This window comes from Stegostoma tigrinum, chromosome 16, assembly GCF_030684315.1.
Source record: "Stegostoma tigrinum isolate sSteTig4 chromosome 16, sSteTig4.hap1, whole genome shotgun sequence".
Lineage (NCBI taxonomy): Eukaryota > Metazoa > Chordata > Chondrichthyes > Orectolobiformes > Stegostomatidae > Stegostoma > Stegostoma tigrinum.
In genome coordinates, this window is record NC_081369.1 from 8415990 (window position 1) to 8440249 (window position 24260).

General features: G+C 52.6%; 1 protein-coding gene across 3 annotated transcripts in view; it reads left to right on the forward strand.

Moving 5' to 3' along the window:
- Window positions 1-24260, forward strand: part of elmo3 (engulfment and cell motility 3) — a 122857-nt gene that overhangs the window by 36146 nt on the left and 62451 nt on the right. Inside the window, exons 2-8 of one of the 3 annotated variants that reach the window (XM_059651590.1) lie at window positions 8176-8440; window positions 10286-10451; window positions 11399-11439; window positions 13527-13599; window positions 16965-17015; window positions 20753-20922; window positions 22361-22460. In XM_059651590.1, coding sequence (XP_059507573.1) covers window positions 10374-10451; window positions 11399-11439; window positions 13527-13599; window positions 16965-17015; window positions 20753-20922; window positions 22361-22460 — 513 coding nt within the window. In that variant the 5' untranslated portion in view covers window positions 8176-8440; window positions 10286-10373. The remainder of the gene's footprint in view (window positions 1-8175; window positions 8441-10285; window positions 10452-11398; window positions 11440-13526; window positions 13600-16964; window positions 17016-20752; window positions 20923-22360; window positions 22461-24260) is intronic. The other 2 variants (XM_059651591.1, XM_059651589.1) reach the window with 2 other exon arrangements.

Here is a 24260-nt window from a genome sequence, read left to right on the forward strand (position 1 = left end):
GAGTGAGAGAGCGGGCGCGCCTGAGAGAGAGAGAGCGGCCGCGCCTGAGAGAGAGAGAGAGAGCGGGCGCGCGAGAGAGGGGGAGAGAGAGAGAGAGAGCGGGCGCGCAAGAGAGGGAGAGAGAGAGAGAGAGAGCGGGCGCGCGAGAGAGGGAGAGGGAGAGCGAGAGAGAGCGGGCGCGCGAGAGAGGGAGAGAGAGATCGGGCGCGCGAGAGAGGGAGAGGGAGAGAGAGCGGGCGCGCGGGAGAGGGAGAGAGACAGAGAGCGGGCGCGAGAGAGAGGGAGAGAGAGAGAGCGGGCGCGAGAGAGAGGGAGAGAGCGAGAGCGGGGGCGCGCGCGCGAGGGAGAGGGAGAGAGACAGAGAGCAGGCGCGAGAGAGAGGGAGAGAGCAAGAGCGGGCGAGCGAGTGAGAGAGAGAGAGAGCGAGCGGGTGAGCGAGAGAGAGAGAGAGAGAGGGTCAGCGAGAGAGAGAGAGAGAGAGGGCGAGCGAGAGAGAGGGCAAGAGAGAGAGAGAGGGCGAGCGAGAGAGAGAGGGCGAGCGAGAGCAGGCGAGCGAGAGAGAGGGCGAGCGAGAGAGAGAGAGCGAGAGCGGGCGAGCGAGAGAGGGAGAGAGAGCGGGCGAGCGAGAGAGAGAGAGAGCGGGCGAGCGAGCGAGAGAGAGAGAGCGGGCGGGCGCGAGAGAGAGAGAGAGACAGAGCGGGCGCGAGAGAGAGAGAGAGAGAGAGAGCGGGCGCGAGAGAGAGAGAGAGAGAGAGCGGGCGCGAGAGAGAGGGAGAGAGAGAGCGGGGCGCGCGAGAGAGAGAGAGAGAGAGCGGGCGCGCCTGAGAGAGAGTGAGAGAGAGAGAGAAGGCGGGCGCGCCTGAGAGAGAGTGAGAGAGAGAGAGAAGGCGGGCGCGCCTGAGAGAGAGAGATAGAGAGAGAGAGTGCGGGCGCGACTGAGAGAGAGAGAGAGAGAGTGAGAGAGCGGGCGCGCCTGAGAGAGAGAGAGAGAGGGCGAGCGAGCGAGAGAGAGAGAGAGAGAGAGAGGGCGAGCAAGCGAGAGAGTGAGAGAGAGGGCGAGCGAGAGAGAGAGTGAGAGAGAGGGCGAGCGAGCGAGAGAGAGAGAGAGCGGGCGAGAGAGAGAGAGCGGGCGGGCGAGAGAGAGAGAGCGGGCGAGCGAGCGGGCGCGAGAGAAGAGAGTGAGCGGGCGCGAGAGAGAGAGAGAGCGGGCGCGAGAGAGAGAGAGGGCGCGCAAGAGAGAGAGTGAGAGCGGGCGCGCAAGAGAGAGAGTGAGAGCGGGCGCGCAAGAGAGAGAGAGAGAACGGGCGCGTCTGAGAGAGAGAGAGAGAGAGAGAGAGCGGGCGCGCCTGAGAGAGAGAGAGAGAGAGAGCAGGCGCGCCTGAGAGAGAGAGAGAGAGAGAGAGTGGGCGTGCCTGAGAGAGGGAGAGAGAGAGAGTGCGGGCGCGTGCGCCAGAGAGAGGGAGGGCGGGCAGGCGTGCGAGAGAGAGAGACACAGCGGGCGCGCGAGAGAGAGAGAGAGAGAGAGAGCGGGTGCACCTGAGAGAGAGAGAGAGAGAGAGAGAGAGCGGGCACGCGTGAGAGAGAGAGAGCGCGAGAGTGGGTGCGTGAGAGAGACAGCGCGAGAGCGGGTGCGCGTGAGAGAGAGAGAGCGGGCGCGCCTGAGAGAGAGAGAGAGAGCGGGCGCGCACGCGAGAGTGAGAGTGAGAGAGAGAGAGCGCGCGGGCGCACGAGAGAGAGAGAGAGAGAGGGCGAGCGAGCGAGAGAGAGAGGGCGAGCGAGCGAGAGAGAGAGGGCGAGCGAGCGAGAGAGAGAGAGAGAGAGGGCGAGCGAGCGAGAGAGAGAGAGAGAGAGGGCGAGCGAGCGAGCGAGAGAGAGAGAGAGAGAGAGAGAGGGCGAGCGAGAGAGAGAGAGAGAGGGAGAGGGCGAGCGAGCGAGAGAGGGAGAGAGAGGGCGAGCGAGAGAGGGAGAGAGAGGGCGAGCGAGCGAGAGGGAGAGAGAGAGCGGGCGAGCGAGCGAGAGAGAGCGGGCGAGCGAGAGAGAGAGAGAGAGAGCGGGCGAGGAGACAGAGAGAGAGAGAGCGGGGCGCGAGAGACAGAGAGAGAGAGAGTGGGCGCGAGAGAGAGAGAGAGAGAGAGCGGGCGCGAGAGAGAGAGAGAGAGCGGGCGCGAGAGAGGGTGAGAGAGCGGGCGCGAGAGAGAGAGAGAGCGGGCAAGAGAGAGAGAGAGAGAGAGAGAGAGCGGGCGCGCCAGAGAGGGAGAGAGAGAGAGAGAGCGGGCGCGCCTGAGAGAGAGAGAGAGAGAGAGAGGGCGCGCCTGAGAGAGAGAGAGAGGCGGGCGCGCGAGAGAGGGAGAGAGAGAGAGAGAGCGGGGCGCGTGAGAGAGAGAGAGAGAGCGCGAGAGTGGGTGCGCGAGAGAAAGAGAGAGAGCGCGAGAGAGAGAGAGGGGGCGCGAGAGAGAGAGAGAGAGAGAGAGCGGGCGCGCCAGAGAGAGAGAGAGAGAGAGAAGTGGCGCGCCTGAGAGAGAGAGAGAGAGAGAGAGCAGGAGCGCCTGAGAGAGAGAGAGAGAGAGCGGGCGCGCCTGAGAGAGAGAGAGAGAGAGAGAGAGAGAGCGGGCGCGCCTGAGAGAGACAGAGAGAGAGAGCGGGCGCGCCTGAGAGAGAGAGGGAGAGAGAGAGCGGGCGCGCGAGAGTGAGAGAGAGAGCGGGCGAGAGAGAGAGAGAGAGCGGGCGCGCCTGAGAGAGAGAGAGAGAGAGAGAGCGGGCGCGCCTGAGAGAGAGAGAGAGAGAGAGAGCGCGGGCGCGCGCGAGAGAGGGAGAGAGAGAGAGAGAGAGCGGGCGCGCGAGAGAGAGAGAGCGGGCGCGCGAGAGAGAGAGAGAGAGAGAGAGCAGGCGCGCGCACGAGAGAGAGAGAGCGGGGCGCGCGCAAGAGCGGGCACGCGTGAGAGAGAGAGGGAGCGCGAGAGTGGGGTGCGCGAGAGAAAGAGAGAGAGCGTGTGAGAGAGAGAGAGCGTGTGAGAGAGAGAGAGAGAGGGCACGCAAGAGAGAGAGCGGGCGCAAGAGAGAGAGAGAGAGAGCGGGGCGCGCGCGAGAGTGAGAGAGCGGGCGCGCCAGAGAGAGAGAGCAGGCGCGCCAGCGAGAGAGAGAGAGAGCGGGCGCGCCAGAGAGAGAGAGCGGGTGCGCCAGAGAGAGAGAGAGAGCGGGCGCGCCTGAGAGAGAGAGAGAGAGAGAGCGGGGCGCGCCTGAGAGAGAGGGAGAGAGAGAGAGCGGGCGCGCCTGAGAGAGAGAGAGAGAGAGCGGGGCGCGCCTAAGAGAGAGAGAGAGACCGGGCGCGCCTGAGAGAGAGAGAGCGGGCGTGCCTGAGAGAGAGAGAGCGGGTGTGCCTGAGAGAGAGAGAGAGAGAGAGCGGGTGTGCCTGAGAGAGAGAGAGAGGGAGGGGCGCGCCTGAGAGAGAGAGAGAGCGGGCGCGCGAGAGAGGGAGAGCGAGAGAGAGAGCGGGCACACGAGAGAGGGAGGGAGAGAGAGAGAGAGCGGGCGCGCGCGAGAGAGAGAGAGAGAGAGAGAGCAGGCGCGCGCACGAGAGAGAGAGAGAGAGAGCGGGCACACAAGAGAGGGAGGGACAGAGAGAGAGAGCGGGCACGTGAGAGAGAGAGAGAGAGCGGGCACGCGAGAGAGAGAGAGAGCGGGGCGCGCGAGAGAGAGAGAGCAGGCGCGCGCACTAGAGTGAGAGAGCGGGCGCGCGCACGAGAGAGAGAGCGGGCGCGCGCACGAGAGAGAGCGCGAGAGCGGGCACGCGAGAGAGAGAGAGAGAGTGCGCGAGAGCGGCGCGCGCGTGCGCGAGAGAGAGCGCGTGAGAGAGAGAGAGAGCGGGCGAGAGAGAGAGCGGGTGCGAGAGAGAGAGAGTGGGCGAGAGTGAGAGAGTGCGCGTGCGGGAAAGAGGGCGCGAGAGAGTGTGTGTGTGTGCGCGCACGCGTGAGAGAGGGGCGTGCGTGTGCACGTGTGAGACAGCTGTGTGTGTGCTCATGTGAGAGAGTGTGTGCGTGCGCGTGTGAGAGAGTGTGTACCCGCGCCTGTGTGAGAGAGTGTGTGTGTGCCACGCGCGAGAGAGAGGAGCGTGTGTGTGCGCACGCGCATGTGAGAGAGCGCCTGAGAGCGCAAGTGAAAAAGTGTGTGCGCGCGCACGAGAGAGGGGTGTGTGTGTGTGTGCATGTTTGAGAGCGTGCGTGTGCGTGTGTGTGAGAGAGAGAGTGTACGCGCGTGTGAGAGAGTGTGTGTGCGCATGCGCGCGTGACTGTGTGTGTGCGCGTGCGCGCGCGAGAGAGAGGTGTGTGTGCGAGCGCATTGAGGGAGACTGTGTGAGAGAGGGGTGTGCGCGAGAGAGATGGGCGTGTGTGAGCATGTGTGAGAGGGAGGTGTGCGCGTGTGAGAGAGAGGTGTGTGTGTGAGCGCGCGTGAGAGAGTGTGTGGGCGCGCGCAAGAGAGAGGGGCGTGTGGGAGCACGCGTGTGAGAGAGAGGTGTGTGTGTGCGCGCACGCGCAAGAGAGAGGTGTCTGTGTGTGTGTACGTGTGAGAGAGAGTGTGTGTGCGCGCGCGTGTGTGTGTGTGTGTGCGCGCGCGTGTGTGTGTGTGCGCGCGCGCGTGTGTGTGTGTGTGCGCGTGCGTGTGAGAGAGTGTGTGCACGCGCGAGAGAGAGGGGCGTGTGAGAGTGAGGTGTGTGTGAGAGGAGCGTGTGTGCACGTGCATGAGAGGGAGGTGTGTGTGCGCATGTGAGAAGGTGTTGTGGGAGAGAGGTGTGTGTGAGAGAGACACGTGAGTGAGAGAGAGTGTCTGTGTGCGTGTGTGAGAGAGATGTGTGTGTGCGCTGCGCGCATGCGTGAGAGAGAGGTGTTTGTGCACGTGCGAGCGAGAGTTGTGTGTCTCTGTGTGAGTGAGAGAGAAGTGCGCGTGTGAGAGTGGGGTGTGTGTGAGAGAGGTGTGTGTGCACGTTCGTGAGAGGGAGGTGTGTGTGGGAGAGAGGTGTGTGTGAGAGAGTGTGTCTGTGTGCACGTGTGAGAGGGAGGTGTGTGTGTGCGTGTGGGAGAGAGGCACGTGTGCGCGCGTGAGAGGGAGTGTGTGTGTGCACACGTGAGAAGGAGTGTGTGTGCACGCGTGAGAAGGAGTGTGTGTGCACGCGTGAGAAGGAGTGTGTGTGCACGCGTGAGAGGGAGGTGTGTGCGCACGTGTGAGAGGGAGGTGTGTGAGAGAGGGAGGTGTGTGTGCGCGTGTGGGAGGGAGGTGTGTGCGCGCGTGTGGGAGGGAGGTGTGGTGCGCGCGTGTGGGAGGGAGGTGTGTGCGCGCGTGTGGGAGGGAGGTGTGTGTGCGCATGTGTGGGAGGGAGGTGTGTGTGCGCGTGTGTGGGAGGGAGGTGTGTGCGCGTGTGTGGGAGGGAGGTGTTGTGCGCGCGTGTGGGAGGGAGGTGTGTGCGCGCGTGTGGGAGGGAGGTGTGTGCGCGTGTGTGGGAGAGAGTGCACGCACGTGAGAGAGAGCGCGCGCGCATGAGAGAGAGAGTGTGTGTGTGCGTGGTGTGTGAGAGAGAGAGTGTGTGCATGTGTATGAGAGAGTGAGTGTTTGTGTGCGTGTGTGCGCGCGTGTGAGAGTGTGTGTGTGTGGGAACCTGCCCGTGTTTACAGTTTGTGTGTGTGTGTGTGTGTGTGTGTGTGTGTATGTGAATGTGCCTGTGTTTACAGGGTGTGTGTGTGTGGGAATGTGCCTGTGATTGCAGGGTGTGTGTGTGTGTGGAGGAACGTGCCTGTGTTTACAGGGTGTGTGTCTGTGTGTGGGAACGTGCCTGTGTTTACAGGGTGTGTATGTGTGTGGGAACGTGCCCGTGTTTACAGGGTGTGTGTGTGGGGGTGGGAATGTGTGTGTGTGTGGTGGGGGGCACGTGCCCGTGTTTACAGGGTATGTGTGTGTGTAGGAACGTGCCTGTGTTTACAGGGTGTGTGTGTGTGGGAATATGCCTGTGTTTACAGGGCGTGCATGTGTGTGGGAATGTGCCCGTGTTTACAGGGTGTGTGTGTGTGTGTGTGAGAGTGGGAACGTGCCTGTGTTTACAGGGTGTGTGTGTGTGTGTGTGTGTGGGAATATGCCTGTGTTTACAGGGTGTGTGTGTGTGTGTGGGAATATGCCTGTGTTTACAGGGTGTGTGTCTGTGTGGGAATGTGCCTGTGTTTACAGGGTGTGTGTGTGTGTGTGTGTGTGTGTGGGAACCTGCCTGTGTTTACAGTGTGTGTGTGTGGGAATGTGCCTGTGTTTACAGGGTGTGTGTGTGTATGTGTGTGGGAACGTGCCTGTGTTTACAGGGTGTGTGTGTATGTGTGTGTGAACGTGCCTGTGTTTACAGGGTGTGTGTGTGTGTGTGTGGGAACATGCCTGTGTTTACAGGGTATGTGTGTGTGTGTGGGAACATGCCTGTGTTTACAGGGTGTGTGTGTGTGTGTGTGTGTGTGTGTGTGGGAACGTGCCTGTGTTTAGAGGGTGTGTGTGTGGTGGGGGGGACCGTGCCTGTGTTTACAGGGGGTGTGTGCATGTGTCAATGTGCACGTGTCTCTGTGTGTGCGTCTGTGTTTCTCTGTGTCTCGATATGTGTGTTTCTATGTGAGTGTGTTTCTGTGTGTGTGTGTCTTTTTGTGTGTGTTTCTCTGTGTGTTTGTGTGTGTGCGTGTGTGTCTGTGTTTCTCTGTGTGCGTGTCTCTGCGTGTGTGTGCATGTTGGCGCGCGTTTCTGTGTATGCATGTGTTTCTCTATGTGTGTGTGTCTCTTTGTGTGTTTGTGTGTGTGTGTCTCTGTGTGAGTGAGAGAGAGAGAGAGAACAGGTAGGGAGCCCAGTGCACTGCCAGGATCTGCTGGGTTGCGTCTGGTCACTGTACTGCTGCCCTATTGCTCTCCCTTCCCCACCTTTACTACTGGCAATGATCCTGCAGGGGCCTCAAGCACCAAGCTCCGATCACACCGCTGCACCCAAACTGGGAGCGAGCAATGTGGGAAGGAAGAAAGAGGAATGTGGCTGCGATGATTAGTTTGTAAATGGGAAACTCCTGATTGCTCTCGTGTTGAGCTTGTTTTGATGTCCCAGCTCGAACAAAGTGAAGGGATGTCTATAAATGGATGGTAAGTCAGAGAAGAGGTTTTAGCCAGAGTAACCAGAAACCTACTCGGAGAGGTGTGTTCCAAGAGAAGAGAAGGGGTGTGGAGCCCAGAGAGGGACTCAGCCAGCGTGCATAGCTGAAGACCTGGGCTTGTGAGTGACCCCGTAGTCTGTCAGGTTTCTCCCCATCAGCAATACCATCCTGGCCTGGGGTGGAATCCATGCTCAACAGTGCGCAGAGGCACAGAAAAGGGGGCGCTCCCTGTAATCTCCCCTCTTCGTTCCTCTTCTCATCATCTTTTACAGCATAGGGAGAGGCCATTCGGCCTGTTGTGTCTGCACCAGTCTGACCTTCCAGCTATGGCAATGCAAGTGAATATCTAAATACTGCCTCAATGCTGCAAGACTTCTGATTCAACCACCTTTCAGGCAGTGAGTTCCAGATTCCCATCCCCCTCTAAGGGGAACAGATCTCCCTCTCGCCTTCTACCTCCCACCTTAAACCTATGTCCCTGGTGCTGACTCCTCTACTCTTGAGCAAAAGGTGCCTTTCTATTCACACAATCTGTGCCTCTTGTAGCCTTATACACCAATGTCAGGCACCCCCTCACTGCTCCAAGGAAAATAACCCCAGTCATTCCATTCTTTCCTGGTCTGATAGCTGAGACCCTGCATCACAGAGAGCATCCTGGTAAATCCCCTTTACATGTGCTGTGGACCAATATAATCCTACCTACAGTGTGCTGATGTGAACTCCACTGTACACCAGCTGTTAGCTAACCAGTGTCTTATACAGTTCCAGCATAACCTCTTTGCTCTTCTATTTAATGCATCTGACCCGGACTTTTATATTATTTAAAGGCAAGTGTGAGGTGCTATGTTCCAGATGTAATTTGATTGATAGGACTACTCAGCTTAAGCGAAACGCACTTTATACTTACCCTACAGTTAAAATACAAACTAAAGAAAGAAGAGTTGGAGTGACTTTTAACTCAATCAAAATACTTTTAAAAATGATACAGAGTAACTATTACTCATTAACTGTTCCAATACAGCAGCATCCCATAAACACGCCCTTGGCCAAGGCAAATCCAGCCAAAGAGATTTCCCTCACTTGCTATCTCGTGCAATCCAGGAGAAGGAACACGGACAGCGGGATTTTAGCCGCGGAGGGAGAACTCGGGTTTTTGCAGCAGTAGCGAGAGAGCTGTATCCGGCAGCTTCAACTCCAAAACCCTGACTTCAAAAACTGAAAGCAAATCTAAAACCCTGGGTCTGAGATCGGAGAAAGTCAGACAGCATCTGCAGAGAGAGAGCAAGGTAACGTTTCGAGTCTGGGTGACTCGTCAGCGGAGATGAAGTGAAGTGTTGGTGGTGGGAGGGGGGCAGCATTTAAGCTATAGTGGGACTGGGGGAGAAAAGATGCTGATAGTTCAGATTAAGCTACCAGAATGTGAGAATGGCAGAGCAATGGTGTGTCCAACTGTCAGACTTGAAAGAGAAGACATTCCTACTGGGGGTGGGGGGAGGGGCGAGAGAGAGGACATGATGACAGGAACTTGGGTAAAAAGCTGCCGCCCCCTCCACACTTCACATCAGCTTGTCACCGTGCCCTGTCTCTGTCCCACCCCGCCCCCGCACCATCCCAGTGGGATTGTTTTTGTTGGAATGGGTAAGGAGAGCGTGTTGTCTCTCGAACAAAACAGTGCAGCTAAAGGTTGCCAAGAAAGGATAGTCACTCAAAAATCTGGAATTGGAAAGAATCTCTTCACCCAGCAAGTAGTGGAAATGCGAAATGCTCCAACTCAGTCAGACCTGAGAAAGGATCAGTCAACCCCCCACACATTAACTCTGAGTTGTCTCGACACAGGTGCTGCCAGACCGGCTGAGTTTTTCCTGCAGTTTCTGTTTCTAACCCGGGGCATGGTTAAAGCAAATTATATCGGTGTACTTGAGGGGAAGTGTAACAAGAGGGTGAGGAAGAGGGGAATATAGAGCGATGCTGATCAATTTAAATGTGGAGTGGAGCGCGAATACCAGCATCAACAGGTTGGGCCGAATGGCCTGTTGCTGCAGCCACATTACCCTGTAGTTTGTGCAGAATGATGTCAATCATGGCTTGGTGTATAGCACTGTCGCCTGGGTCAGAAAGTGTGAGTTCGCCCCACTAGAGAAGCCGGAGCAGAGGTACTGAAGCGGTGCTTCACAGTTGGAAATGCAGGCTGAAACATTAGATAGACACTCGATGGCTGTAGAAGCGCCTCTGTCAGTGAGAACAGGCAGGTTTGTCGTCCCAGCCAATATTTATCCTAACGTCACCGAACAGATCTGGCCTTGGCAACGTTGCTATTAGTGGGAGATCCGTGTGTTCAAATTGGCTGCTGTGTTTTCTCCAATAAAACAGTAGCTGCACTTTGGAAGCACTTAATTGGCTGCAAGTGTGCTGATGTTGCAAATAGGTGCCACAGAAATGCAAGCTGTTTCACTTTGTTGCATTTCCTTTCAGCGTGCACTGAATTGTAGACAGTGCTTTTCAGAAATATGGAAGGTGGTTCAGCAAGTGCTCCTTTAAACGGCCAGCTGAATAGCTCTCAGATCCCATTACGTTTTAGTTAAGTATTCCTTTGCCCCTGGCTGACAAACATCCATCTTAAGGTGGCACTGCAGGTCATCTGAAGATCCACTACCAGAGCCCACGCTGTCTCAGTCCGGTGAGAGGTCACTGAGGCAGGATGGGCAGATTCTGACAGGGAGGAGCATTCCATCTAGATCATTCCATCCCACGTTCCCTTTGATACACCTCTGGCTAGCTGAACATGGAACACAGACGGAGCTGGACCGTGGCCCACAGAGCACGTGTGAGGAAAAGGAGGGAAATAGGCCTCTGAAGATTTTTTTTTCAGTCAGCCAAAGTAAATATTGGATGCAGCACATGTGGGACATTTTTCCTCATTTCCTTCGCTGATTGCTTCCTTCCCCAGTGAGTCAACAATCTTAATTTGTTTGCCTTCCAATGACCTCCGGCCTAAGCGTCTCTGGGGTACTCCTCCTTCTGAATTCTGGGAGTCAAACTCCCTGTTTGGAAAGCTCTGGTAAAAGAAGGAACACTTAAAAAATCTGAGGGTTTTTTTTTGGACGATGAATTATCTAATTTTTTTTCCACAGAATCGACCCAAGTTTATCCTTGTACTGTGCAGGATCCCAATATAGTCAAGTGAGCCCGCTCCTTGGGCCTGAGCAGACTTCAGCCGCCATGCCACTGCCCAAAGATATTGTCAAGATCGCAGTCCAGATGCCTGGGGCCTATCCCCAGTTGATCGACCTCGATCAGGTAAGAAGTAACCATGAACAGTATCTCAATCCTTCATTGACAGCAGGATAATTCCACTGATCCTCTTTAACATCGTTCTGGGATAGTATCTGGGATATCAGCGGGGGAGGTGGGGAGAGCAATTTGAGCCATATTGCATTGACAGTGTTTCAGAATCATGTAGATCGGGGGGTGTGATTATGATTCCATAAAGTAAGTCATGTCAGGAACATTCTGCAACTCCATCTGTTGTCGCTTTGAGCTACTTAAAACAGCACACTTTTCAAAACTGGTTTGGCCACTTCATAAAGTCTGGACATGACTGTTTTGGCAGCTGGGCTGTACACAGCTATGTTTGAACACATTCTGTGTTGTATCCAACTTTGGAGTTTGTTTTAATTCCCACCCAATGCCTGTTTGTGGGACGTAGGCATCGCTGGCAAGGCCAGGACAATATTGCCAGCGCCTGATCGCCCAGGATGATAGTGGGTGCTTTTGGAGGGGCTGGTGTTCTGATGCGTCTGCTGCCACCTGGCCTTCGAGCTCAGTAATTGTGGGCTTGGAAGGCGTTGTTGGAGGAACCGAACTCGTGAAGTCTAGCAAGGCAAGAGGCGATCTGGAGGGGCAGGGGCCTGTTGGAGGAAATTGAGACTAGAGCTGAGAATTTTGTAACGAAATGAGCAGTTGCTGGAGATCTCTGGGCTTGTGCCATTACCTTGGCATTTGGCCCAGGGAGGAGGGAAGATGTTTTAAAAGTAGGATTCTTCCAGGAATGGGCTTTCTGCCAGGGGGAAGGGATTGAGCTGAATGACTGGGTTTTGGATGGACGGCAGTGGGGTGTGAAGCAGGATTGCGGGGGTTGTGGGGGGAGGTAGGTTGGGCAGTGACAAGTCTTCTTGTTCGATCTTTGGTGCGACATGTACCATTCTGGACTAACCGGGTTTCTTTCTCTTTTTGGATTCCCACAGAAGAAGCCTCTATCGACTGTCCTGAAGGAAGTCTGTGATGTGTGAGTAGCCTTTTGTCTCGCAAGGGAACGTGGGGCCAGTGTGGCCTCCTGTTAGCACTTTGTTCACTCCCAAAGGCTCAAAGTAAGAGAGGACCCATCTTTGTTCTCCTCAAGTGTTTTTGGTATCCTTTTGTCTAATTTTGATGACCACAGCGACTTTAGCCTGAACCCTGACCCCCGCCCAGCCTGAACCCTGACCCCTCCCAGCCTCCCTTCCACCAGCACTCTACTACGCAGGCTCTGTCGGACTAAGCTCTCATTTGGTGTGCCTTGAACACCACATGTGTCCCGTTCTGTGAGCCTTGGCCCTTAGCCGCTTTATCTTGAAATAGTGAGGAGACAGTGATATCGTGGTCTCACCCATCCCCTTACTGCATCACTGGGTTGAGATCTCCCTAGATTGGCTCAAACGTAACGACAGCTACATATTTGCAATTTACAGGTCTGAACATGTTATGAAAGAGCTCATGACATATTATAATGACCAAGATAGCGGCAAGCGGTGCCAAACTGTGGTGACACGTGAAGCTCTTCGCTGTAATTTACTGTGTTATTCAGTGACAATAAATCTTCATCTGTCCTTACCCTCCCCTTCCCCAGGACCACAGATCCCAATCTTTCACTCATTCAGTTCACTCCATGTGATATCAAGAAACGGTTGGAGACACTGGATACTGCAAAGGCTATGGGCCCTGATAACATTCTGGCAATAGTACTGAAGACCTGTGCTCCAGAACTTGCTGCTTCCCTAGCCAAGCTGTTCCAGTACAGTTATAACACTGGTCTCTACCCGGCAATGTGGAAGTTGCCCAAGTATGTCCTGTACACACAAAGCAGGATAAACCCAAGCCGGCCAATTCCAACCCCATCAGTCTCCTCTCGATCATCAGTAAAGTGATGGAAGGTGTCAGTAACAGTGCTATTAAACAGCACCTGCTCAGAAATAACCTGCTCAGTAACGGCCAGTTTGGGTTCTGCCAGGGTCACTCAGCTCCTGGCCTCAGTACAGCCTTGGTCCAAGTGTGGACAAAAGAGCTGAATTACAGAGGCGAGGTGACAGTGACAGCCCCGGATATTAAAGCTGCATTTGACTGAGTGTGGCACTGAAGGATAGAATTGGTAATTATCTTCATTGTATAATTACCTGTGTTTGGGTGTGATGTTAAAGCAGACACCACAATGGAGAGAAATGTGACTGGACATAGTCCACCCCAGACAGTGCTTTAAGGAGGCCTACTATGGCTCATCCAACCCTTTGTTGGCAATTGGCGTTGCACAATTAAAATGTTACGGTTGGAGTAAAAGCCACTGTGTGCTCTGTGGTGCGGCTGTATGGTTATTGTTATAGGAGCTCAGAGTGTGAAAGGCCATTCAGCCCATTGTGCCTGAGAATGTGCTGGAAGTTGCTTTCTCACCCTCCCAAACACCTCCAGTCGCCCAAGGAATGTTGTTAACACTGATCGGGGGAACGTGGCCCTGTGCAGAGAGTTTTGGACCCTGGCTCTGGAGAGATACAAACGGTGTCAGCGTTTCCAACCACTGACCTTTCCTCTGAACTGAGGTGTTACCTGTTTCTCTTCATCCATGGACGATTCCCAGCCTGCTGTCCAGATTTTCTGCGTTTTGCCCACTGTGTTTGTGGCCTTGAGTGATCAATGCCTCAGGCCTGGGGCCGGATGACCCGAGCGAAGATCCCACTGTCACAAGAGCGGCACTTTTCCAAGGAGCTTCAGCAAACTGGAGCGAATGTTGCCCGTAACTGAGCAAACGTGGTTTGAGTTGACCACAATACACTGGCTGAGGACGCTGCGAAACACCTCCTGAACTATAATAAGCTTTGGGATGTCTTGAGGTCATGAGGTGCTATATAAATGTAATTCCTTCTTCCCTTGATCCGGAGGTTTTCAACACTTAAACCCAGCACTAACACTCGCTGTTGTAAACTCTTCCTGGTGATTATCCATACAGAAGGTTAGGCTCCCTCGTTTTCTGTAATGATGAAGTCGTACTAATCCATTTACCACAAGCTCGCCAAAGTTCAGATTTGTTGCCCTGGAATCTGACCTGGGTTTCTCCTTCACATGTAGCTGGAACAAGAGTAACCCTGATCAGTATGCCCTGCAATACGCTGATGGGATACAGACCTACATCACAGAGACGGTGAGTGACAGTGGGGTGGGAGGGTGCATGCTGACAGAGATTCAGCAGCACGTTCGGCTGCCAGCTTCTTGCATATTAGCCCTTGATGCCAGTTTCAGAGCGGCGTGTTGACAGTCTGCCCTCGCCCCAAAACGGGTACTGCTAGTCCCAGTTATCGGAAATCATTGCTTTGCGAGGCAGTATGATAGATTTGAGAGACAAACGTACTCCTTGTAAGGGCGGTACTATTTTGTAACAGACAGGATGGAAGGGAGGCTTGTATATTGGCTCACTGAACAGCAGAGACATCATCAGGATCTGCAACAGGGGTGAGGGGCAGTAAGTGGGTCTGAGGGTCGGTAAGCAGGGGTGAGGGTCTGTAAATGGGTGTGAGGGTTGGTAAGCAGGGGTGAGGGTCTGTAAATGGGTGTGAGGGTCAGTAAGCGTGAGTCAGGATCAGTAAGAGGGTTTGAGGGTCTGTAAGCTTGGGTGAGGGTGGATAAGTGGGTCTGAGGGTCTGTAAGTGTGAGTGAGGGTCAATAAGTAGGTTTGAGGGTCTTTCAGCGTGAGTGAGGCTCTGCAAATGGGTCTGAGGGTCTGTAAGCGGGAGTTAGGACCAATAAATGGGTCTGAGGGTCTGTAAGCAGGGATGAGGGCCTGTAAACGTGAGTGAGGGTGATCTCATTAATACAGGATCCTGAGAGGCCTGGGTAGTGTGGATGTGGAAAAGATTGTTTCCATTAGTAGGAGAGTCTGGGGCCTGAGGGCACGACCTCGGAGTGATGGGATGGCCCTTTAGAAGTGAGATGAGGAGGAATTTCTCCAGCCAGAGGGAGGTGAATCTGTGGAACTCATTGCCACAGGGGGCTGTGAAAGCCAGGTAATTGAGTGTCTTTAAGGCAGAGAGAGAGAGAGGGGGGTTCCTGGTTAGTAAGCCGGGGGGGGGGGGGGGGGGGGTGGTCAAGGGTTCCATGGAGGAGGCCGGAGAATGGGTTTGAGAAACATATCAGCCACAATCGAATGGTGGAGCGGAATCGATGGGCTGAATGGCCTAATTCTGCTCCTACATCTTGCCTTACTAAAGGGGTGGAAATGTTTAAACACTGCAAAGTGTTGTGATATAAAGTGAGCCGTCAGTGAAAGCAGATTCATTAATAACTTCCAAAGGAAATTTTTGTTAGGCACCTTGAGGAGAGACGGTGCAGATCCGTGGGGAACTAAGGAGGATCAAGCTGGGGTGGTGCCCGTCTTCCTGTCTCTTTGCCCTGCTCCCTGTGTTCGATACCCACTGGATGGAACGTGCAGCTTCTTCAGCCAGTGCGGGCTCCTCTGGTAGTGTCAGCTCACCATCCAAAAGGTACCCCACTCAAACTGCAGCATTGGAGAGGGAGCCAGCCTGTAAATATCCTGGCACACTTACTCGTAGGGTAGATATCACAGGCTGTTCAGTCCAATATGCCTACTGTCCAAATCAGCAATTAGTGCTGTTCTCTCGCCTTCTCCACGTGACTCTCCTCTCCAAAAGGAAGCCAGTTCTCTCTCTCAAAATCCCCAATTTAGCCTCCTCCACACTCCATGCCTTAACCATTCACAGCTTTCCTCAGGTCGCCTTTGCTCCCTTTTATCGGGTACATTCAACTAGCACCATCTCAATCTCAATCCTTCCACACATGATACCAGTTTCTTTTTCCCAGCCTGCTGTGTTCCTGTGCCCTTGTGATTTTGAATACCCAGCTCAGGGAACCTGAAAGTGATCCCAGTCTGTGGTACCCACTCTTGTGCCCTCAGTAGAATCATAGTCATAGAGATGTACCCTTCAGTCCAACCAGATACCCTGAATTAATCTAGTCCCATTCGTCAGCATTTGGCCCATATCCCTGTAAACTCTTCCTATTCACGTACCCATCCAAATGCCTTTTAAATGTTTGTAAGTGTACCAGCCTCCACCATTTCCTTTGGCTACTCATTCCATACACACACCACCCTCTGCATGAAAAAATTGCCCTCTCACCTTAAACCTATGCCCTCTAGTTTTGGACTCCAACAAGGTGAAAAACCTTGACTGTTCACCCTGTCCAAGCCCCTCCTGATATTATAAACCCTCAGCATCCGACACTCCAAGGAAAATAGCCCCAAGCCCTATTCAGCCTCTCCCTATGGTTCAAACCCTCCAAACCTAGCAACGTCCTTGTAATTCTTCCCTGAACCCTTTCAAATTTCACAGCTTCCCCCCATTTAGCAGGGAGACCAGAACTGAACGCAGTATTCCAAAAGTGTCCTAACCAATGTCCTGTACAGCCGCAACACGGACTCCCGGACTCCCATACTCAGTGCATTGATGAATAAAGGCATGCGTACCAAACACCCTCTTCACTATCCTATCTACCTGCGACTCCACTTTCAAGGAGCAATAGCTGGGGCATTGTTGGTGCCAAATGGCCAGGACTGGGTAAGGGCTCCATTGAAGCTGATGGAAGCTGTGCCAGGCAGAGGGTTGGTGTTGTCGGATGTGTGAATGCCCACTGTCAGTCCCTGCCAGACTGACTATTACAGTTTTGGTCTCCTTATCTGAGAAAGGATGTTCTGGCTATGGAGGGAGTGCACACTGACTCCTGGGATGGTAGGTCTGACTGAATTGTTTAACATTGTACTTTAGAGTTTAGAAAAATGAAGGGGGTTAGGGGTGTTGTGGTGGGAGGAGAAGTGGTGGCAGGATCTCATAGAAAATGATAAAACAGTAACAGGACTAGGCAGGGTAAATCCAGGAAGGATGCTCCCCATGACTAGAACCAGGGGTCACAGTTTAGGGATACAAGGAAAGGCCATCTAGGACTGAGATGGGCGGCATGTTGGCTCAATGGTTAGCACTGCTGCCTCACAGCGCAAGGGACCCGGGCTTGACTCCACCCTCAGGCAACTATCTGTGTGGAGTTTGCACATTCTCCCTGTGTCCACGTGGGTTTCCTCCCACAGTCCAAAGTTGTGCAGGTTAAGGTGGATTGGCTGTGCTAAATTGTCCCATAGTGTTCAGGGATGTGTAAATTAGGCGGATTCTAGGGGGATGGGTCTGGGTGGGGTGCTCTGAGGGTCAGTGTGGACTTGTTGGGCCGAATGGCCTGTTTCCACACTGTCGGGATTCTATGAGGAGAAATTTCTGCACTCAAAGAGTGGTGAGCCTGTGGAATTCTCTCCCACAGAAAGCAGTTGAGGCCAAAACATCGAATGTTATCAAGAGTCGTTAGGACAAAAAGGATCAAACTGGGCTGAAAGTGGGAAGAGCGAACTGTGTTGGATGATCAGCTATGATCCTGTTGAAGGGCGGAGTGGGCTCAAAGGGCCTACTCCTATTTTTGGTGTTTCTAATCGCCTTCTTAAATTTGTTACAGAATCGCCATGATATAAAGAATGGGAGTATTCTGCGCCTGGCAACTGCCCCTGTAAGTACCCCATCACTGTGGTGGGTGGTGGGGGAGGTGGGGCTTTTACCAGTCAAATACAAACAGAAATTGCCCCTACAAACCACTGACTCTGTCCTTCTGCCTCTAAGTCTGCCTTTCTTCATCTAGATACATACAAGACCTTGAGTTTGTATGATGCTTTCAGCAATGACAAAACATTACACAGAAACATTCTTTCAGTGCGGGCACTGAGCCATTTCTGGAGATTTTGGGTCAGAGACTGACTGACTGAAAGCTGGTTCATAGGGCTGTCTGAAATTGCTTTCCACGCACACCTTAGACCGTGGTCTTTCTGAGGCCTCCTTCCCCTGGTCCCACCACCTTTGTATCTCTATCAACTCCCCCTCTTTTTCTCCACCTTCTGAAAGCCTCCTTTAAAGCTGCCTGTGTGAACCCAGCTCCTGAGATCTCCTCCTGCTGCTCAGTCTCACATTGAACATAGAACATTACAGCACAGTACAGGCCCTTTGGCCCTCGATGTTGTGCCGACCTGTCATACCGATCTCAAGCCCATCTAACCTACACTATTCCATGTACGTCCATATGCTTATCCAATGACGACTTAAATGTACCTAAAGTTGGCGAATCTACTACTGTTGCAGGCAAAGCGTTCCATTCCCTTACTACTCTCTCAGTAAAGAAACTACCTCTGACATCTGTCCTATATCTTTTGCCCCTCAATTTAAAGCTATGCCCCCTCGTGCTCGCCGTCACCATCCTAGGAAAAAGGCTCTCCCTATCCACCCTATCTAACCCTCTGATTATATGTTTCAATTAAGTCACCTCTCAACCTTCTCTCTAATGAAAACAGCGTCAAGTCCCTCAGCCTTTCCTCGTAAGACCTTCCCTCCATACCAGGCAACATCCTAGTAAATCTCCTCTGCACCCTTTCCAAAGCTTCCACATTCTTCTTATAATGCGGTGACCAGAACTGCATGCAATACTCCCAAGTGCAGCCGCACCAGAGTTTTGCACAGCTTCACCATAACCTCTTGGTTCCGGAACTCGATCCCTCTATTAATAAAAGCTAAAACACTGTATGCCTTCTTAACAGCCCTGTCAACCTGGGTGGCAACTTTCAAGGATCTGTGTACATGGACACTGAGATCTCTCTGCTCACCTACACTGCTAAGAATCTTACCATTAGCCCTGAGCTGAGAATGTTTCGCTGGGGTCGGAGGTGCTAGGTGAATGAAGGTTGCTGTCGCCTACCAAACTGGCCTGTAGAGGTCAGATGGCAGAGGTTGGGGGGCGGGGGGGCGGATTTTGGAACTGTTTGAGTTTCCTCCTGGGAGGGAGGGTGGGTGGAACATTTAATATACCTTTAGAAACTGCCTGCCTTGGGACGAGCCCTTGTCTAATAACTGAGTCTGTGCTCTCTACACATCTGCATGTAACCAGGTGCCTGGGAATTCCTTTAGTGAGCCTCCTGGTGTCCACTTGTGGTACTGCCCCCACTTGCTGAAGAAATCCTCTCTCTCACAGTTTTGGCTTGCTTTCTGTTTACAGCTTTCATTTCATCTTGGAGGGATGCCTGACAATTCTTCGGAACAGGATTATGCAATGACAGGGCATAGATTTAATATCAACACCAAGCATAACAGAGAAAGCGTTAGGAGGGATTCTGTGCTGTAGAGCATGATGTCAGGGTATAGAAGCCCAGACCAGAAAGTGGAATTGGAATCAGAATAGTTTATTCAAAGGAAATGAATAAAGCAGAAAGCAGAAGGGTGTGGAGTGGGACAAGGGGTCCATGAAAAGAGCTGGCACTCACATACACGTGCAGGCAATCTCTATCGTACTCTCTCTCTCTCATACACACGTGCGTATACACACACTCTCTCTCTCATACACACGTGCGTATACACACACACACACACACACACACACACACACACACACACACACACACACTACCATGCTCTCCCTCAGTTTCTCTCTCCTAACACAGCACACTCACACTTTCTCTCGCTTACACTCTTTCTTTCTCTCTTGCACACACACTCTCTTTCAGAATCTCATCCACTGTCTCACATGTACTCTTTCACTCTCTCTCTCCCTCTCTCTCTCAGTCACACTCACACACACACGCCCTATTGCTGTCTCCCTCTCTCTCACACACACACTTGCACATAAGTGTGCACACAGTCTCAGAAATATTTCTCCGTATGTAATATGCTGTTTTAAAGGGGCAGGGTATTCTTCTCTCTGTCTCCATTGCAAACGAAATGTTGCCCTTTTAAATAGAGCTTGTTGTAAGCAGGGAGAGAGCTGGTTTTAATCATGGGAAGAAACATTTGATCGGGTGATGTGTCTTCCCCAGCTGCACATACTTTGGTGAAGCAGGAGTAGGCTATTCAGCCCATCAAATCCACTCTGCTATCAAATGAGATCATGGCTCATCAGATAACCCTCAACTCCACTCTCCTGCCTTTTCCCCGAAGCCCTCGATTCTCTTGCTGTTTAAAAGTCTGTCTATCTCGGCCTTGAATATAATTTGGCCGAAGCCTTACTCCTGCTCAAGTCAGGGAATGTCAATGGAATGAGCAGGAGAGGGAGATTTCTCCCCTCTTCTATTCTGAGTTACAGCAGGAACTGATTTAAATCACTGATAACAAAGTGTGGAGCTGGATGAACACAGCAGGCCAAGCAGCATCTCAGGAGCACAAAAGCTGTCGTTTCGGGCCTAGACCCTTCATCAGAGAGGGTCTTTCTCCTCTGATGAAAGACCTCTCTGGGCGTCAGCTTTTGTGCTCCTGAGATGCTGCTTGGCCTGCTGTGTTCATCCAGCTCCACACTTTGTTATCTTGGATTCTCCAGCATCTGCAGTTCCCATTATCACTGATCTAAATCACTGACCACTGGAAAAATGCCCAAGACCTCATTTCAGAGTTACGGCCATGAGACATCAGAACAGTTTGCTAATTTCAGGAAGGTGCCAGCTTTCAAGTGTGCCCATTTTGTCGACAGTGACCTGGTTGAATGAAAACATGAAGGGAGGAAATTTTGAGGGGATTTGAGGGGCAATATTTTCACCTGGAGGGTGTTAGGAATGTGGGATCTAGAATAGGAGGGCAACTGAGGCGACCTTTTAAAACATGCTGGGATAAGCTCTCAGCGCCTTAACATTTAAGGCTGTGGGCCCAGTGCAGGAAAGTGGGACTAGTGTAGGTAGGCGTGTCTTTTTAGCAGTACATTCTTGATGTATACTGTATGATTCTGTGAACTTCTTTACCCTCATCAGACGTCCCAAAGCATTTCACAGTAGCGTCGCCCAGCAGAATTTTAGCAATGATGTGCCCCAGGAAATATAAGATATGGGGATGAGACACTTCGACCAGGGGTGAGTTAAGTAGCTTTAAGGACAGAACTACACAACTTAGGCTATTGAAGGCACAGTGTTGAAGATGGGGAAGCGATCAAATTTGGTACGGGAGGCAGAATTGGAGGAATCTCAGAGGGCTGTGGGGATGGAGAAGGTTCCAAATACTGGGGAAGGGTGAAGCCAGGCAAGGGTTTGATCTTGAGACTGAGAATTAAACTTTTGAGAAGGAGCAGGAGTGATGGCGCTCGAGAGTCGGATGTTCACGTACGCGTCAGGGATCAGAGTCAAATCAAAACTCAGCTCCCGCTCCCTCTCTGAAACTCTCGGCTGATCTTTCCCGGGACCTGCTTGTGTGGTCACTCAGCCGCCTGTTCTTCTGTTTCTGCGGCAGAGCCGAGAGGCTGAGAACCTGTACACCGGCACCCAGAGCAACAACTACAATGTGCGCTCGGACTCGCTGAAGAGCCTGGCGGTCCTCTCCAAGGATATCACCTTTGCCCAGGAGTTCATCAGCAAGGATGGGATTGCTGTGCTCGTCCACATTGTGGAAAATGGCCACGAGTGAGTAAGGGAGCGGGGCACAACTCTCTGTGCACTGTGGGGCTCAGAACCAAACAGCCCTTTGGTTCCCACACTCTGTCACTGCAAACGTGTTTCTGTTTGTTCTCTGACCTCGAGCTCAAAGTGTCAACGTGCCTGTTGGGGACTGGTTCCGAGATCTGATTCCTCAGAGCCGAACCGCTCTTCAAAGCCGAGCCGTCTGTGTCATCTTTTTTACTGAACGGCATCGTGGGTCTGCAAGGTTATCCTGACCCAAGCGTTAAGCCACTGCCTCTCTCTGGATCATACAGCCACATCACTTCAGCAGGCTGTTGGTCACACGAGCCTCTTTCTACAGAGGGTGTCACTCACCCAGAATAAGAGCCGTTGGAGTCACTTTTGAGCGTGCAGACTGATCTAACGCCCACACGTGGGAAATTGCAGACCGTTCGGCAACTCGGGCCTGCTTTCCCATTCAGAGAGGCTGTGGCTGACCCGTTTGTGTTTTGAGCTCCACGCTCCACGGGCCCGTTACCGGCTGCGATGAGTGTTGCCAAACCACCAAGCGGGCTCAGGGTGTAACTCTCTTGGGAGAACGGTGTGGATTCACGACCGTACAATGGGCAGACACCTCAGCACAGTACTGAGGGAGAGCTGCACTGCTAAAGGCACTGTCTTTCAAGTGAAACCGAAACTGGGACCTTGTCTACCCTCTCCAGTAGACAGACAAGATTTGTACCCTGAAAGGGAGTGCTCTTTTGGTGTCCTGGCCAATATTTACTCCTTAATATAGCACTGATTTAAAAATAAAGACACTTTCCAGTTAGTGATATATTAGGGTTCACAGGAGCTGCTGTATTGGTGGTTCAGTGTTTAGCACTGCAGCCTCACAGCACTAGGGACCCGGGTTCAGTTTCAGCCTTGGGTGAATGTCTGTGTGGTGTTTGCACATTCTCCCCGTGTCTGTGTGGGTTTCCTCTGGGTGCTCTGAGTTTCCTCCCACAGTCCAAAGATGTGCAGGCTAGGGTGGATTGGCCATGCTAAATTGCCTGTAGTGTCCAGGGATGTCAGGCTAGGTGGTTTATCCATGGGAAATGCAGGGTTACAGGAATGGGGTGGGTCGGGGTGGGATTGTTTTCAGAGAGTCAGTGTGGACTCGATGGGCTAAATGGCCTGATCCCGCACTGAAGGGATTCTTTGTCCTACACAATGATGCTGGTTCATTTTCAGTAAGTTGTAATTGACGGTGAAGGGTTTTGGGATGTCCAAATGATCTTGAAAAGTGTAAGTTATTTCTTTACAGAGCCATGCAGTATTAGAACATGGAAAGAGGGCATGCTGTTCCTGTCTGGGTACCTTCCTTACTGTCTCTCTGACCCAGACCATTCTGTCCTGTCCCGGCGGTGTTTGCACAGTCCGGTGAGAGCCCAGGTAATGGATTGCCTCTTGTGTGTTACAGCACTGGTGAGAGCCTGGCTCATGCCCTCAATGCGTTCATCGAGCTGATGGAACACGGAGTTGTTTCCTGGGAAACCCTCAACCACGTTTTCATCAAGAAGGTGAGAGCCCAGCTCCCTGAGAGACAGGACTCGCCAGCCACGCACTGCCCCATCTGGTTTTGCCTTGTTTATAAGTTAACACTTTCATTGCTTTATCACTTTGCTGGGCGTGGGCATCGCTGGCAAGGCCAGCCCTTGTTGCCCATCCCTAGTTACCCTTTGGACAATGCGGTTTGCAAGGCCTGGGGCAGGACTTCAGTTGGTAGGTCAGAGTCAACTAGAATACTGTGGGCCTGAGATCACGTGTAAGGTAAGGATGGCAAACTTCCTTCTGTAAATGACGTGAATTGATGATTGTTTCACCTTAAACTGCATTTCAATTCCAGATTTATTAATGCAGTTTAAATTTGCACCTTAGGGTACAGGTTCACAGCTCCTTGAAAGTGCAGTCCCATATAGACAGGGTAGTAAAGAAGGCATTTGATATGCTTGCCTTTATTGGTCAGTGCATTGAGAATAGGAGTTGGGAGGTCATGTTGCGGCTGTACAGGACATCGGTTAGGAATACTATGTTCAATTCTGGCCTCCCTGCTGCAGGAGAGATTTGAAACTTGAAAGGGTTTAGAAAAGATTTATAAGGGCGTTGCCAGGGTTGGAGAGTTTGAGCTACAGGGAGAGGCCGAATAGGCTGGAGCTACTTTCCCCTGGAGTGTCAGAGGCTGAGGGGTGACCTTATGGGAGTTCATAAAATCATGAGGGGCATGGATTGGGTCAGTAATCAGGGTTTTATTCCCAGGGTCAGGGAGTCCAAAGCTAGATAGCATAGATTTAAAATGAGAGGGGAAAGATTTAAAAGGGACCTAAGGGGCAGCTATTTCACACAGAGGGTGGTGCGTGTATGCAATGAGCTGCCAGAGGAAGTGGTGGAGGCCGGTACAATTACAACATTTAAAAGGCATCTGAATAGGAAGGGTTTAGAGGGATATGGGCCAAATGGCAAATGGGACAAGGTCAGATTGGGATATCTGGTCACCATGGATATGTTGGGCCGAAGGGTCTGTTTCCGTGCTATATGTTTCTGTGACTCTTAAATTCCACCAGATGCCATGACAGGATTTGAACGCTGCCCTCAGAGTCTGCCTCTACTTTACTAGTCCAATGGTGTTATCAGTATACCACCATTTTGTCTTGTTAGGAAACTGCTGTTGTGCCAGTTCCCAGTGAAACCTCCAGGCAGCCACTACTGCCCATCAATGCCCATCAATACCCATCAGCTTATCCACACTGCTACCCTGAGCCTTGCCCAGCAGGTGGGCCCCCAGGATTTGGTCTGTGCTAAGCTGGCACTCCTACCCAACCGATCATGATTGTATTGCACTATGGGGGTATCACCACCAGTCTGTTGCCCCCCACCCCAGTTCAGTTCTGGTTTTGATTATGTGAGCCTGGCAACTCATCGATGCTCACCGTGTTTGATTGTATAAGCTTAGCTGCAGACTGTGAGCAAAGTAGAGACAGAGCTACTGGAGCTAGGATAAGCGTGAGATCAGACAGTTTTGAATTGGAAGAGACATGTTACAACTTGTATACATCACACGTTTGAAAGGCGAGTGCTTTATGTGGCAGGGTCAGAGAAATGTAAAAATACAACAACTGGTGAAAAGACAACAGGCTGCTGTTTCCTCCTCCTCCAGTAGGAGCAGCGTGCCAGAACAGTCTGACTGGATGAATGTAGGCTTCAACAGCAACTGGGGCAGTAGTGCAGCCTGTTACAGCCCAGCTACACAGTAATCCATCACCTTGTAGTGGGAACATTGCAGGGTTTATGGAGAGATTGGCCGATTCTTAATAATGGGTGTC